At 51.8% G+C, this 15,710-nt stretch overlaps 4 protein-coding genes across 4 annotated transcripts; 3 read left to right on the forward strand and 1 right to left on the reverse strand.

The window, feature by feature from the left end:
* Positions 1–1,253: 1,253 nt before the first annotated feature.
* On the forward strand, positions 1,254–2,309 carry MIND_00191800 (uncharacterized protein; the record flags this gene model as incomplete). The annotated part of the gene is made up of 1 exon (XM_037358826.1): positions 1,254–2,309. The coding sequence occupies one exon, from the start codon at positions 1,254–1,256 to the stop codon at positions 2,307–2,309; it is 1,056 nt and encodes a 351-aa protein (XP_037223921.1).
* Positions 2,310–4,192: 1,883 nt separating this feature from the next.
* MIND_00191900 (uncharacterized protein) lies at positions 4,193–5,025 on the forward strand (the record flags this gene model as incomplete). The annotated part of the gene is made up of 3 exons (XM_037358827.1): positions 4,193–4,379; positions 4,444–4,828; positions 4,872–5,025. The coding sequence occupies 3 exons, from the start codon at positions 4,193–4,195 to the stop codon at positions 5,023–5,025; spliced, it is 726 nt and encodes a 241-aa protein (XP_037223922.1).
* Positions 5,026–8,063: 3,038 nt separating this feature from the next.
* On the forward strand, positions 8,064–11,645 carry MIND_00192000 (ATPase-AAA-core domain-containing protein; the record flags this gene model as incomplete). The annotated part of the gene is made up of 8 exons (XM_037358828.1): positions 8,064–8,222; positions 8,276–8,454; positions 8,511–8,649; positions 8,697–8,840; positions 8,890–8,912; positions 8,962–9,412; positions 9,457–10,432; positions 10,483–11,645. The coding sequence occupies exons 1-8, from the start codon at positions 8,070–8,072 to the stop codon at positions 11,643–11,645; spliced, it is 3,228 nt and encodes a 1,075-aa protein (XP_037223923.1). The 5' UTR covers positions 8,064–8,069.
* A 286-nt stretch (positions 11,646–11,931) lies between these two features.
* Positions 11,932–13,107, reverse strand: MIND_00192100 (Conidiation-specific protein 13; the record flags this gene model as incomplete). Its single annotated transcript, XM_037358829.1, has 4 exons — positions 11,932–12,151; positions 12,212–12,384; positions 12,434–12,562; positions 12,607–13,107. 4 exons carry the CDS (start codon positions 13,105–13,107, stop codon positions 11,932–11,934), a joined length of 1,023 nt encoding a protein of 340 aa, XP_037223924.1.
* Positions 13,108–15,710: the final 2,603 nt, after the last annotated feature.

The following is a 15,710-nucleotide window of genomic DNA, read 5'->3' on the forward strand; positions in this document are numbered from 1 at the left end:
GGAAATTTACCCTATATGCCTTCTATTGAGATATGCATGGCTATCTAAGGTTTGATGGGAGCTTATAGGTCTTGTCCATTTAACTCTCATTTACTACAAGACAGATTTCAACTATTTAAACCACTATGATCTATCACCCATTATATCATTATCTTGAATATCTTGAATATTCAATGATAGAAAATTTCTGTGATGGACATAATATTAAGACTTGGCCTTCGGGCATACAATTTATTGGGTATGGTAATATATATAACAAGTAAGATTCCCTCCCTCCCCTTTACATCAAATAAAGGACTGATCCAAAATGGAAATTATTTGCCATAACAGGCAGTAAGAATTTGTGAGCAACCCATTTATTTGTTGAGAGCAATACTTCACGTACTGTCACACCGAGTAGGATAAGTCCTGTGTCGTGACGGTCACTGCCCTTTGGCATTGACCGCTCCGACGCAGGTATGTATCATGGCTACACTATATACATGGCATTGACTGCTCCACGCAGCCGTCTCGTCCTGGACTCCCTCCGCGCTCAACATTATTGGGGTTGGGTGGCATCCTTAACACATTCAGAGTCATAAGATATATTTTGGAAAGAGTGCAACAAGAGTTACTTCTGTGTCAAGTGTTAGAATTTGCTCAAATTGGGTGAGTGAGTGTAGAGCCACCCCTCTCACCTCACTGGCTTCCCAGGAGGAGTTAGGTCTAGGCTAATGAAATGTTATCCAAGATTTTCCTTTTTGGGCAGAGTGTAACTGCAGTGACTTTTGCATTCAGGAATGGGTGTAGAAACACCCCCTCTTGCAGAAGATACAATAATAAGTACAACCATGTTCAAATTTACAGTTGCCACATTTCAGTTTCACAATTCACTTTTGGACAATGTCAGTGCTGAATGAAACCGAATGATTTGGCCCGATAAGCAAGTATTGATGTGAGTTTGCCAAGATTTACTCACCAAACCACAATGCACCAAAGTGAAATTCAACCTTCAAGTTTCACAGTACCATCATATAACAAAGCTCAACCACAAAATGACAAAGCTCAACCACAAAGTGACAAAGCTTATACCTCAACCACAACCTGGCTATGGAAAACCTCAAACACCAATCTCAAACACATAGAAAGACACAAGCTCAAACCACAACCATATATCTGAGCACAGACACAAACCACAACCTCAGATGGTTTATTTTTTGTGAAAACTACTCTTATAAAATCTCCGTGGGATGCTTGAAGCGCTTGAGTCTAGCATGGCACCCGACCGCTCTCCCGAATCCGCTGCTGAACGAGCGCTGAATCGGCTCCATCACCAAGACTTTGTGGCTCTGCGCCGTGCAGCTGCCCAGCTCAGTGTCCTGAGCAAGGACAAGAAAGCAGATGTCGTGTTTCGGACACGTCTGGTCTCGATGCATGGCACCCTCAATATCTATCTCAGCTCCGCGTTTAACTACACCTGGCGCCAGGCTTCAACTCTCATCGCCCATTCGCAGGGCCTTGGGAATCATCATGCCCGTCGCATCCGCGACTGGCTTCACACCTTTCTGTCAACTCAAAAGCTACCGGTGCACATTATTGGTGTAAATGACGGCGACTCCCTTTTGGATGACGAAGACTTTGCACTTGCAATTAAATTGCACCTGCAGACAGTTTGCGCGAAGAACAAGCACTTCCGAGCTCAAGATATCGTCGATTTTGTGGCGTCTGCAGAAATGCAGGAACGACTGGAGACGGCGGGCATTCAAAAGAGATCGATTTCTGTCCGCACCGCTCGACATTGGCTTAAGCGGATGGATTGGCGGTTTGGAGCTCGGAAAAATGGGATGTATGTTGATGGACATGAGCGCGAGGATGTGGTGGCATATCGAGCCGCATTTGTGAAGCGATGGATGGAGGAGTATGAGCCGAGAATCATCACCTACGACAACGATGGCAAGGAGGCAACACGACCGAATGGTGACGCCTTCAAGCTGACAGGAAAGTACATCGGACAAAGGCTCCAACTCATTCCCGTCACGCATGATGAGTCGACTTTCTACAAGAATGACCGTCGCAAGGTTGGATGGATCAACACCCTGGTTAAGCCGACACCAGAAGCAAAGGGCGAAGGGGACTCAATAATGGTTTCCGACTTTCTAGTTGCGCACTGGGGCCGTCTTCGATTGGATGAGTGCGTGATGCCTTCCTGCTTCACTTTTTTTGACATTTTACAGCTGGGAGGTGTTGAAGTATCGGGTAGCGAACCCGAGTATCGCCGGCCGGATGACATCAGCGCCGGACCGAGGCTCCGCATCGGGAATGTTCTCTAACATTCCATACTGTAGAATATACCAGAACAAGTAGAGTAGTATAAATACTCTGTATTCCTCTGTAATAAGCATTGGTTTTTCCTTTCTTCCTTCAACAGGTTATGGGCCCCGCCTAGCCTGAACTGTTAACACACGCACCAATCCTCGCCTGCATCATCCTCCCACTCCGCGGAACTCTCACGCTATGACGCACACTCTCACGCCTCTCATCAGCGCCAGCGCATCAGCACTCTTGCTGCCTAGCTACACCCCGGAGACAGCCCAACGAGCGCCTTTGGGACGGACCGGACAGCGAGTACGCAGCACCCCCACGCCCGGATGACCCCACGGCATCGCCAGCGCGTACCGCCTCACAGCACAGCCATCGGCCCGGGACCACCCGCGATGTGCTCCTCCACTCTCTTGGCAACTCCCACGCACACTCGGACGGCAGCAGCACTGCACCGTCGCCAGCAGTCAGCGGCTCGGGACCGCCTTCACACCCCCGGCCGGATGCTCGTCTCGACACGGCATCGCCCGCGCCCAACTCCTCGCATCAGCATACCAGCGGACTCAGCGCCAACGCCGCCAGTCGCCAGCTCACCTGTCACCATTGCGGTCGGCCCGGCCATTGGGATTCCCAGTGCCGCGACACGCACATCGCCTATACGGCCCAACAAAGATCAGCAGAATTATCACCGCACGGTCCGCCACCGGCGTCGACCCTGGAATCCATCACCGGCTCGAGAATCCTCGCCGGACACCGCCCTAATGGCCAGCGGGCAGCAGCCAACGCTGACCCGGAGCTCCTGGCTGCTCGACAGCGGAGCCACCACCCACATCGTCAACAACAAAGCACTTTTCCACACATATACGCCGCTACAAAGCCATTATGTAGTCGGAATTGGTAAGCTTCCAGCACTGGGGGAAGGAACGGTACGACTGCAATTCAAAATTGGGTCTAAGGTAAACAAGGTCACGCTCCTCCGCGTCCTCTACCTTCCGGCTTCACCCCACAACATCATCTCACTCGGACGACTCCACCGCGCAGGCTATCGCCTCGAATTCCCCGATGACAGCGGCGACATCATCATCGCCAAGAACGGGCATCGGCTAGCCCACTGCCGGAACATCGGAAATGTCTACGCCCTTGGCAACGTCACACCGAACTGGACGACAGCCACCCCAGACAGCGACGACGAGGACTACAACTGGCAACCAGCTGTACCAACAGCACCACGGCAGGACCAGGGGGAGTTTACTACCCCAGTCAATGGCAAGCCCGGAGCAGCCCCCGAGGCCACAGCCAAGGCCCATTTGACACCACCGCGTAGCAACGCGCTGATCCCGACCACGCCGCCATCACCTCTAAGTTCTCTCACCCCATCTCCACCTACGTCGACTCATGCACGTCCGGAGCAACGCGCACAGCCAGCGAAAGCCCCGCGAGACATCAGTAGCCAAATCACCACCGACAATATTATACTCGGGCCACGCACAAAGAAATATGCGAAGCCCGGAGCAGCACTTGTCACCACCGAAGACGCCACTTACTTCTCGGCGGACTCGCAATCGAAGCGCCATCAGCGCAATGATCCTCTCACGAGGGACAGTTCCCATCTGCCACCAACAAACATCCATCTTCGGCTCGACTCGTGTTCGAGGGGGAGTGTTGAAGTATCGGGTAGCGAACCCGAGTATCGCCGGCCGGATGACATCAGCGCCGGACCGAGGCTCCGCATCGGGAATGTTCTCTAACATTCCATACTGTAGAATATACCAGAACAAGTAGAGTAGTATAAATACTCTGTATTCCTCTGTAATAAGCATTGGTTTTTCCTTTCTTCCTTCAACAGGAGGCTCGTCTCTTCTTCGGAGCAGGTAAAAATCGTGACGGCTACTTCATGAATGACGAGCTGCTTGCCCATGTCGATAACGCAATCGACATCTTTGAATCGAAAACGCACAAGTTCGCCACTGGCCTATTCCTCTTCGACAACGCGCCAAGTCATCAAAAACGCGCCGCTGACGCCCTTTCTGCCCGCAAGATGCCCAAGGGACCCCACGCAACATGGACCAACACAGCCAATGGTCCGAAGATGCGCCCCCGGACGGATGGCGGATGGATCTGTGCAGCAGCTCTATTGGCCTGCAGGCCACCCGACGATGCCGGGCTGGTTCAAGGGCATGGAGCAAATTCTCCGGGAGCGTGGCCTCCATCGCAATGGGATGAATGCGCAGTGCCCAGGCTTCAAGTGCCAACCCAACGCGACTGATTGCTGCTGCCGGCGAGCAATATTCTGTCAGCCCGATTTTGTGGCTCAGAAATCAGCACTACAGGAACTCGTTGAAGGCCGCGGACATGTCTGCGACTTCTATCCAAAATATCATTGTGAAGTTTGTGAACTGAATTTTATAGAAATGTACTGGGGCGCAGCAAAGGCGATTTATCGTAAATCTGACAAGACTAAAACAATTGATGAAATGGAGGAAAACATGAAGAACGCACTGGATGCTATTCCACAGCTATCAATCTTACGGTGTGCTTTCAATTGTGCCCTTATTCTCAGCTAATTGTAATAGATATGCAAATCGTGCAGCATGCTTCATCTCCGCTTACTCGGGTGGCCTCAACGGTGAAGAGCTTGCCTATGTGCAGCGCCGCTACAAGGGCCATCGTATGCTTCCTCAGTTTATGATTGACCAAGTAAAGGCATCTATTGCTCATATCAAGTAATATAATGTTGTTCACATAGTTTTTGAGCCATAATATAGAAATTAAAAATTTCTTGTGCCAAATGATGGCGCTGATGCCATCAATTGATGGATTAGTCAACGTGCGGGGTTCCCACGGCCCCTACCTTATTCACTCTAGTTAGAGGGGGAAAGGCATTATAGAATCTGTAATCTCATTATACCTCCTTAAATTTAGTATCTACCATCTAGATCATTTAGTAGGGTATATGAGCCTACCCTACCTACTACTATATGATATCTGTCTACCAACTTGTAGCCTGTGTGTAGGAAAGTTAGTGGATAACTGCTCAATGAAATCATTATAAAAGGGCTTCAATATGGTATATGGATAATCATAATAATTTATAGCATGGATATATGTCCAGAAACTTCCTATCTACCTATCTATATACATCTGTTGTCCACTAACTTCAGTGGACATATTATATACATCATGAGCCTATATTTTATTAAAGAGAATGAATTTCAACTTGATTCCTTTACATATGATCGCAGATCATTAGATCAAAAGTCTTATATCTTCCTTAATATTTTAGATTTTCAATTTTTACACTGGGGGCATTACCTAAGGCGTGCTGGAACACGCGGGCCGGCCGCAGAGCTCACCGCGTACCTACCGCGGGCTTGCTCAGTGACAACTTTCTTTGTCCTAGGACAAAGAAATTCTTTGTTTCTGGGTCCGCGCTAGCAACGCGGCTGGCCCGCGGTAGGTACGAGGTCAGCCACGTGTTTGACCCGCGTGTTCCGGCAAGCCGTAGGCTGTGCCTCTAGTGTTATTGATACATCTAGGCTTATCTGAATGAAATGCACAACTTTGATCTTTGATGCGCCATCAGATCGGGACAGTGGGCGGGGGGTCGGGGAGTGTCGACATCACAGCTGGGAAGAGGTTTGATGGCTGAGGAAGATAGCCGCGAGTGTTGTGTCACCAACACTCATGATGAGTCCACTAACGTCTAAGGACTTGGGCCCCCGCTGAGCAGGATGTCCATTAACACTCACAAGGGAGTTTAAGAAAGCATAGGCAATCGTGTTAAACCCCTCTAGTTAGAGGGAGAACCCCCCCCTCCCCCTTGCCCCTCTAACTAGAGGGGATAAGCGGGCACTATAGGTGCGCAGGCTTGAGCAGGGGGTTGGACCGGAACGGAATTGGGCCGGAATTGTCTCTGGCAGGCCGAAAGCGAGGTTCCCCTGACACAACCATACTGAAATTAAAGGTAAGTACATCAGTCCCTGGATATTGCATGGTATGTAATAAAATTTCCTAATATTTGGCACATAGTTCATACTTCTATGGCTGGTTTTGCATCCAGTGTCCAGATTTGGACTAAACCGTATATTGCAGCCTAGTGAAAATTTTTAGCACTGTGACATTGAGGCGAGATTCTCCCCACAAGCTTCCTTAGAGGCTCACAAAGCTCCAGCATTCAATAAAATCCAAGCACAGGCTTTACAATTCCACATTTTGTTCTGCTGATCCTCTTAATCTAGGCCAAGTTCAGTAGTAAAAACTGGCCAGTTTTGGGGCAGTTTCTAAAAAGAATCAGGAATTGCAGCATGCAATCTACATGGATAGACTTAAAATTTGGGGAAGCTTGAGAGGCTAATAAAAAGCATCTATCCCATCCTTAGATTGGACTGTTCATGCTACTTAATTATTAATACAAACTTCATTGCAAAATCTTAGTTTTACAGTTTTGTATCCCAATTAGAGTTTTTATAGCTTTTCTTACCAAATAAGGCCCTCAACAGCAGTGACCCCAAAAATGGAAATGTGGAGTGAATAAATTGCTATAGCTTGTGCCAAACATGTATGTACAGTCCCAGGACATCTGCTTAGTATAACAGTAATTGTATTAGGTTAGAGCCTTACTCTGTCAGGTTAATTTTTACCCGACAGCCATGTTTCATCTGGACAACACTCACACAACTTACCTTATAATTAATTATTCGGCTTAAATCTGCTTAAATGGGATCAAATCAATATATCATACCTGTGATTTTCATGAAAATTCTCATCAATAACAACGGATTGACAGCGTGGCATCACATCCTGCTTTCCTCCCGACTTCCATAAAGCATGTCTTCCCACTGGAATTTGAGCGCGAGATCTCCTGGAAGGCTGCCACAATGATTCTCATCCCCAACTGCGTAAAAAAAGGGCTTTAAACTGGTGCGTCAATGCCACGTCATCCTTTCAGGCTGCTAAAAATTTTGACATACACAACGCGTAGGCTCAAGCCATGTCTTCCGCTTCACTTCAACCATACTCAGCGTTAACATCTCAGCCGAGAGAGCAGAGAGAAAAGGAATTCGAAGGCAGGAAACATGCGCAGCGAAGCGAAGGCGAGTAGTGGTATTTCTCCGGACTACTTATCGATATCCATCGTAGCGTCGTGTTTCTGGAGGAACTAATGGCAATATCTGTTTGTCAATAGAACCAAAGTCAAGGACGTCTGATTCAATCTACAATCACGGTCCATCGACACATCGTCGGAGAAGACTGCGCCTTCCTTGAAACGTGATAACTATTTACGCCTGGAACGACGCAAGATTGAACGCAGCTTCCCATTCCGAGTGCTGACAGATTGCCCCTGGCGATAGATCGGCCAACGCGTGGCGGGCATCGTGCTCCCACGCCCCTTCTCGCCTCGTTCTCCTTGCTGCTCCCCCGCCTGCCAGGTTAGCTCGCTGACAGGCCGCACTGAAGCCCATTTCCCGGAAACACCCTTCCGTGTATGCGACTGTAGCCGGCGGCCACATGCACATGGTAAGATACGCCTTCGCGCAATAAGGCTGATCCTAACCTACCAAGGTAGGCCATACTTATGACTCTCATGGTCGGACGAAGTTGCGAATATAGTGCGGGGACGACGTTGACTCGCTCCAGACGGCATCTATCAACGGAAGCGTGTGCGATTGGCTGGAACAAGCTAGTTGTGACAGCTCCAAGTTGGTCCACGAGGTGCTTTATTAAGGGCTTCGTCTTCTCTTCCCTCTTCCCTTCTTTACTCACTGTCTACGATGGCCCCCGCAGCCCGGACTGTACCCTTCGACAGCGCGCTTCGGCATGTTGCCGCTACTGCGGATGTGCTGGATGTCTTGGGGAAGAACGTCGGCACGCCGTTTCTGGATGTGATTTGCGTGACGATGAAGGCCGTCGTTTCCTCTGCGCAGGTCGGTGTCATTTACTTGGTTTGAAATGAACCTGAATACTAAACTGCTGGTAGAACATCAAGCGCAACAAAAGCGAATGCGCCGAGCTGCTAGAGCGAACGCATCAACTGCTGCAAGCCATTCTTGCACTGCACATTTACCCAAATACCATCGATCCTGTGAGCAAATCAGAGGGGTATGCCGCGCCGGTGCTGTCTCCTGTGGCGTTGGAGCAGCTGGGGCGGCTCGTTGAGTGCGCCCAATAATTCTCTCTCCATACGCCCGCCGAAATAACTGATACATTTTCAGGACGCTACATAAAGTGCACCACTTTCTCGAGGCACAGCACGACCGCGCGCGCTTTCGCCAAATATTTCGCACAAACGAGACACAGAACCTCCTCAAAGACTGTCGCGCTGGTCTGCAGCACGCAGTAGAGTTTTTCCTCGTGGGTCATATCCCCGTCCTTGACGCGTCCATTGACAATTTTGGCAGTTGGAACGCACCACACTGCTTGGCGACGTGGCAAACCTCGATAGCGCGGCGGAAGCGGAGCATGAGGAGGTGATGCGGCTCCTACGCGGCGTCAATGGGGCGGACGATCTGGAAGGATTTAGTGGATGGGACTCATCATCCGAGGTGAGAAGCACTGCTCTTGACCTGTGGGCAGCACTAATCTTGGGTACAGATCATGAAGGACATTAATAACAGGTAGACTTACCAACTTTCTCCCGCCAAGCCTGACGACCATCCCTAGCAGTTCACGTTCTCTGTCCCTTCTCCCGTCCCAGCCCAAAATATTCCACGGGCGCACCACTGAAGTGGCCACAATCCTTGAGCTCTTTACGGCCTCCGCAGCGCCGCATATCGCTATACTTGGCGCGGGCGGCATGGGCAAGACGTCTTTAGCTAAAGCGGTGCTGCACGACCCAGCGATTGCGGAGAGCTTCGGGCCGCACCGGCACTTCGTCCCGTGCGACGCCGCGGCAAACAAGATCGAGCTGGCGGCGGTGATCGCGGAGAACCTGGGCGTGCGCGGGGGCATGCAAGCGCGCGATAGAACGCGGTTTGTGGTGAAGCATCTGGAAAAGGCTCCACGCACGCTGGTGGTGCTGGACAATCTCGAGACGCCGTGGGAGCCCGTGGAAGGACGGTCGGAGGTCGAGGGGTTGTTGGGATTGTTGGCAGGGATCGAGCATGTGGCGGTCATGGCAAGTTTATATTATCGAATGGGTTCGATTTCGACATTTCTTAGGTTACCATGCGTGGTGCGGAGCGTCCAGCGCAAGTACAATGGACACGGCCGTTCCTGCCAGCGCTGAAGCCCCTGTCTCTTGAGGCAGCACAGCAGACTTTCCTCGATATTGCGGATGGCGTCGAAGAAGACGAGTACCTGAACTCAGTATTGGAGCTCTCGGATAATATGCCGCTGGCCGTGACTCTCTTGGCCCATCTTGTTGCCGATGAAGCCGACTGCAAAACAGTCCTCCAGCGCTGGGAGCGTGAGAACACGGCTCTGCTCTCAGACGGAATCGACAAAAGGTCCAACCTCGAGATTTCCATTGCCATCTCACTTGCGAGTCCGCGTATGGCTGTGCAGCCGGGGGCACAGGAATTACTGAGCCTGCTTAGCATCCTTCCCGACGGCCTCGCGGACGCGGACTTAACGCAGAGCAACCTCATATTCGACTCAAATGTGTTCGCCGCCAAAGCCACTCTGCTGCGCACCGCTCTGGCATATGTGGGCGATCACGGCCGACTGCAAGTCCTCGTGCCGATTCGCGAGCACGTGCTCCGCGCCGCGCCGCCAACGGACGGCCTCATCGGCCCACTGCGCCGGCACTATCAAGTGCTGCTGGACATATACCGCGCACATCGGGGGACGCTGGCGCAAACAGGCGTTATTGAGCGCATCGCAGCCAACTTTGGAAACGTGCAAAGCGTGCTCACAAAGGGATTGGCGTCCGATGATGCAACGGTCGTGGGCGGCGCGATCGCGTCAACGTGTATGTTGGATATGTTTAGTTTGACGGCGGGAAAAGGTCAGCTTGCGCTGATGGAGCGCATACCAGCTCTCCTAGCACAAATGAACCCACTGGACCACCACCTATCGGTGGTGTTCTATACACGGTTTCTCGATACGTGGCGATTTCACCCAGTGCCCGACGCGGAAGGGCTCATACAGACGATGCTGGATCACTGCCAATATTTTGATGACGCCGGCGTCAAGTGTAAGTGCATCGTGACTATTTTCTTTCAGACGCATATCTGACAAACGCAGGCCGGCTCTATATCGCCATCGGCTCCTTCCATCAATACCACGACCACAGTCCGTCCAAGGCACTCAAGATGTATGAGTTGTGCCGCGCGGTCGCGGTGGCCTCCGGAAACACGACACGGGAGGGCGATGCGCTTGACTGCATTGCAAATGTCCACTGGATGGCGGGTCGGCATCTCGCGTGCCGAAAATCGGCCGCGGCAGCACAAGCGCTGGCCGCTGCGACGGCGGATCTATACCGCGAGGCGCGGAGTCTGCACACGGAAGCGATGGCCTGCCGCTCATTGGGTATATATGCCACCGCCGTGGCCTACAGCCAGCGTGCCCGGGTCCTGCTCGCGCTGTGTGGTCTTGCGGATGGTGAGGTGGATAACAGCATTCTCGCCGGACTTGCGGAGTTGCTCAAGGATCAGACGGTCTACGCAACAGCAAAAGAGATGCGGCTGCTTATCCTTGCCCGGGTGTCGGTTCGCGAGGACCCATTTGACCACGCGCTAGAGCTCATCAGTATCGCGGAGCTCGATGTCCACACCGGCATCCCGCGCGCAGCGGTGGAGCAGAATATAACCGCGGCTAGGATTATGCTCTCGACTATGGGCTACGGCAAAGGCGCCCCGATCTGCGATATGGTGCAGGGGGACTTGGAACTGCGAGAAGGAGAGTATGCGACGGCGCAACAGCTGCTTGAAGGCTGTCTGCAGGGAGCACTAGGGGAAGACGGCGAGATCACCAGCTACTGCCTCGAGCGGCTCGGCAACTCAGCACGATGGGCGGCGGGATGGCCGGACTCGTGGACGTATATCTTTCTCGCGCATGCCGTCCAGTCGGGAGAAACCCTGGCAATCTTGAAAGCGGTACAGTACCTCGCGGACATCTCATTGCGCGGGCAAGACCTCGACACCGCCGCGTCTCTGTACACTGCTGCATTGGAGGGGTATGCGAGGATGGATGTCCCTAGGGGCCAGGGCGAGTGCTTGGTTGGGCTGGGGGAGATCGCGCGGGAGCGCAACGACTGCGGAGATGCCGAACGGCGCTGGACATTGGCCCTCCCGCTGCTTGAGCGCTCATCGCAAGAACAGACGTCGGATAAGGCAAAGGCTTTGCTGGGCGAGCTGAAGCTACCAAGCAAGCAGGAAGGCAAACGGCCATGGCCTATGTGTAGTTAACTGGAGCATGAAGCTGGCTATCAAAGAAATAAGTTAACTTAATAAGTCATCCTCTGTATTATCCTCAGAATGCTAAGATTTGCCTATCAAATAATGTAACTTGCATAATCATGATACCTTTTTGAGAAGTACACTGGGCCCCTCGAATCACAAGTTCCTCAGAATCAGGTATCTCATCACACCTCTTATGCCTATTGCCAGTGTGATCTGAGACATAAGTAATCTTGTTGGTCCTGGGTTTCAACTTGAAAGACCAGAGTGTTTCAACACTTGAAAGTGGAAGACATTATTTGTCTAGCGTTGATCGAATATCCAAATGTAACTTGTTTATATTAGAAACAAGAAGACAATTCCCCCCAAGTTGCAAGAATAGGACCATCGTAGTACTAGTCGCTGGACGACAAGCTCCAGAACCCAAAGCCTTGGACGGAGGATCGGGAGCTGCACCCTCGCCGCTGCTGTTGAATTGTCTGGTTGGGTCAAGGACGTCCGGCGGACTACTATGTCTGTCAGCAAAAAGTCGTCAGTGTGGTTCGCCTGCCAGTGGTAGAAATGGATGCGCTTACGTTGCTAGTGGTCCGATGGAACAGTCGTTCCCAAATAACAAACTTGAATCATTGTATGGCGTCATCGCAGACAGGTACGCCAGCTGGTGCTTCATGCAATCCTCGTAGAAGCCCGGCGGGAGGCCCCCGTTGAGCAATTTGTAGATCAGCAGCACGCTGACCTGCGCAAAATCCTACGAGTGCTGGTTAGATATTTCTTTCGTGGAAGTTGAAAATGCCAACCTCGATTGCATTCGTCTGGGAATATGTGTCCGGGACGCACGTATCTGCAGCTAGTGCATTACTCCAACCAATGGCGCTGGACTGCCAGCCAGCTGACCCGGGATCTGCCATATCAAGCGCATGCGTCATCTAGACGCCATTCAGCTCGTCACAGGCTCCAAAGAGGATCAAACCTCGTGTATCCACACATTCATAGTACAGTCTCCGAAGCAGAACGTCGCGGACGCCCCACCACTTGCGCCGCTCATGGTGACTGCGCTCGGTCCGGGGACCGTGGCTGCAAGGGCGATGACGGTGCCGGCATACCGCCGCAGCCCCACAGGTACGCGCGCGAGGCGGTCGACGAGTGCGTCCATCGCCATCTCCGCATCGGCGCAACGGCAGATTATGTAGGGTGTGTCACAGTCCTCAAGCGTGACACTAAGGGCGGTCATTTCTGCGCTGCAGGAAGCGGAGAAGTTTCCAATGTCCGAGGGCAGCGTTGTGGAGGGGGTCACTGCCGCACATTCAGGCGGGAGTTGGGCGAGGGTGGTCGCATGCACGCTGTACGCCGGCGGCGGGAGCGAGTTGGCGAGGTCGAAGGAGCCGAGGTCAGCCTGCTGCGGAGCAAGGGACAGCGGTGTGGTTGCTTGGCAGCGAGCGAGCTCCACAAGAGAGAGCAGCAGAAGGAGCATATAGCTGCTCCCGGGCGGTTTCGAAGTGCCTTTGTACTTGGTGAGCTGATATAAAGCGTCATTAGGATTCCATCATTCGTGCATGTACGGGATGACCACATACCGGCGCAAGCAACTTGAAGTTCTGTGTCGTCGGCGTTGATAAACGCTCGTGCCGTGTGCGCCGACCGTATGGAATGGTTCCCCTCCCGCATCTCGGGCTCCCGAATCGTCACCGACCGGACCGCAGGCATGCGACACAATCGATGTGGGCGTTTGCGAGAAGCCTTCGCCGCATCGGATACGCGCGGCTTGAGTTAGTTGGTCGCACGGTGATGCGTGCAGATATCAGGAAGGCGATGCTTGGGCTTGGATGGCTGCCAGGACTGGACGACGACTCCGAGAGATGAGGGTTTGAGGTAAGGAATGTTGATGAATCAGATTGATGTCAGCCGCGTGATGGTGAGAACAGGCGGAGATTCTTCGGACGCCAAGGAGAAAGTTTAGTCAAGTGCAAGAACATTGTAGCGTCAATGCGTAGTATGTGAATCAGGGGGCTACGCGACTTGTCATCCAGTCATAAACCACCACCTCGAGCTCTGTAGATCTGAGTCAACATGTCTGAGATGAACCAACAACTCTTTGAACTTGACCAGAACTATGAAAGATGTCTTAGAAATCTTGGAAAAACCTTCCAAACTATTAACGAAATACTTAATCGATGGCGAACAATGATACATTTGATACTTCAACCCAATAGAATCTTGACAAATAAAAATGATAAATTGGCTACTCCCTAGGGCTAGTAGGCAAGCAATAAAATATTCACTTGCCCAGAGTGTTGCCCAACAATTTTCCCAGTTTTTGCCCGCCTATAGTGAAATCCCCTAATTTCAATTAACCTTTCTGTTGGGAAAGAAATTTTTGAATTTGCCCTGTGTATCAGAGTCTGGCAAATATTATACTAGAAAAACAATGGTATGGGTGTAGCATGGGTGGGTGCAAGACCATTCACAACAACTAGACAGGGCTGGGGCTATGCCCCAGCTTTGAACTTGAATGTTGCTTGGATAACATGAATTTCTAAACAACTAAAGAATAGCACACAGATGCCTTCTTAAATATCTGTTGCTAGTAGATGTTGAGTACAACCCAACAGTTCTAACTCCAAGTCACTAAACCTTGTATACTATTTCTCAATTTGTGTGCAATTTGAGAATATTGACTTGTAAATAAGCTTAGATACAACTTGTTCACAGTACTGGGTGCAAGATATCACTTAGATTTAACAGCAGTAACCCCAAAAATGGAAGTGTGGAGCAAAGCCAATGCTAAACATGTGTATACATTTACATGACATCTGCTTAATATAAGAGTAACAAGACCCTGCTATAGCATCTTACACCGGTCAACTTATTGCTATTTTCAAAAATAATGTCCGCGCGGAGAAAAAATAAATTTGGCAAAGTTTGAGGGGCAATCAGAGGGGTGACGTGACTTGTCCGCTTTTCGTCCGTGCCAGCGCATCCCCGTCTTGCTCCTGTCCCTCATGTCCACATACGACGACGGCGGCAGCGATTCGTTCGACCCCTACCAGGAAGAGCTGCCGCATAACTGGGACGGCACGCAGGAGGACAATCGGTATATCATTTCGCCGCGCAGGAGCCAGATGGACGACGGTGACAAGGACAACACGCGTCGCCAGCAGCCAGCCCAGGACCGGGACCGTGCGTGTGCTGCGCCCTCCCTCTATGCTGGAGACTGACCTGCCAATCTAGCCTCCCTCCACAATGATGGTCTCGGCCTCCGTGTCTTCGTTTCGTGGTTTCCGACGCACCCGGTGCTTGAACCTGGCCAGAAGTGTCGCGCCAACGCCCGCGAAGCCAGCCGCAGTCAACACGGACTTCTTCATGCACGAGGAAGAGCTGTTGGAGCATCTCATCGACGAGGCACTCAAGTCGTTGGGCGTCGTGGCATCCGCCCATCGCTTCAAAATGGTCGGCGGATTTTTGCGTGCACCCACATTCCCCCTCAAATACACCATCCCTGGGACCCAAGTCGAGGACCAAGCCCTCTCCACGGCAACACACTACAAAGCCATGATTACGGACGCAGACAAGAAGAAAGGCATTATCAAGCTCAAGATGATCGAGGCCGACCGTGTCGAGACGCCGCAGGAGAGTGGGACGGCTGCGGCCAAGACGAAAGAGGTGTGTTTGCACGCATATATCCACTCTCGCGTTTGCTGACTCCCGAGGCAGATAGATCCTGTCCACGAGGAGATTTTGGCCACCATCACGCGCATCCTGGCCAGCAACATCTGTAACGACCGCTCCTGCACTACGCGCTCCCTTTCTTCGCTAACGTGCTTTCAAGGTCGCGAAGAAGGATGGTGTCGATCTCAAGAACCCGCCTGCAGACGCCAAGGTGTTCTGGCCCGAGGGCCAAGCCGCAGACCTGGTTGCCGAATGATGCTGCTCGCGATCACACCCTTATCCAAAGCTATCGTCCCGGTGAGAGTGTATCGAGTCTTCCGAACGAACGGCTGCTGGACTCAGCAGCGGGTGCTCTTTGGAGATCTTCCGAAAAGGCGCGGGTATGTCCGGTCGTCCTTTGACATCTCG

This window comes from Mycena indigotica (assembly GCF_014461135.1).
Source record: "Mycena indigotica strain 171206Taipei chromosome Unknown Mind.scaff0002, whole genome shotgun sequence".
Lineage (NCBI taxonomy): Eukaryota > Fungi > Basidiomycota > Agaricomycetes > Agaricales > Mycenaceae > Mycena > Mycena indigotica.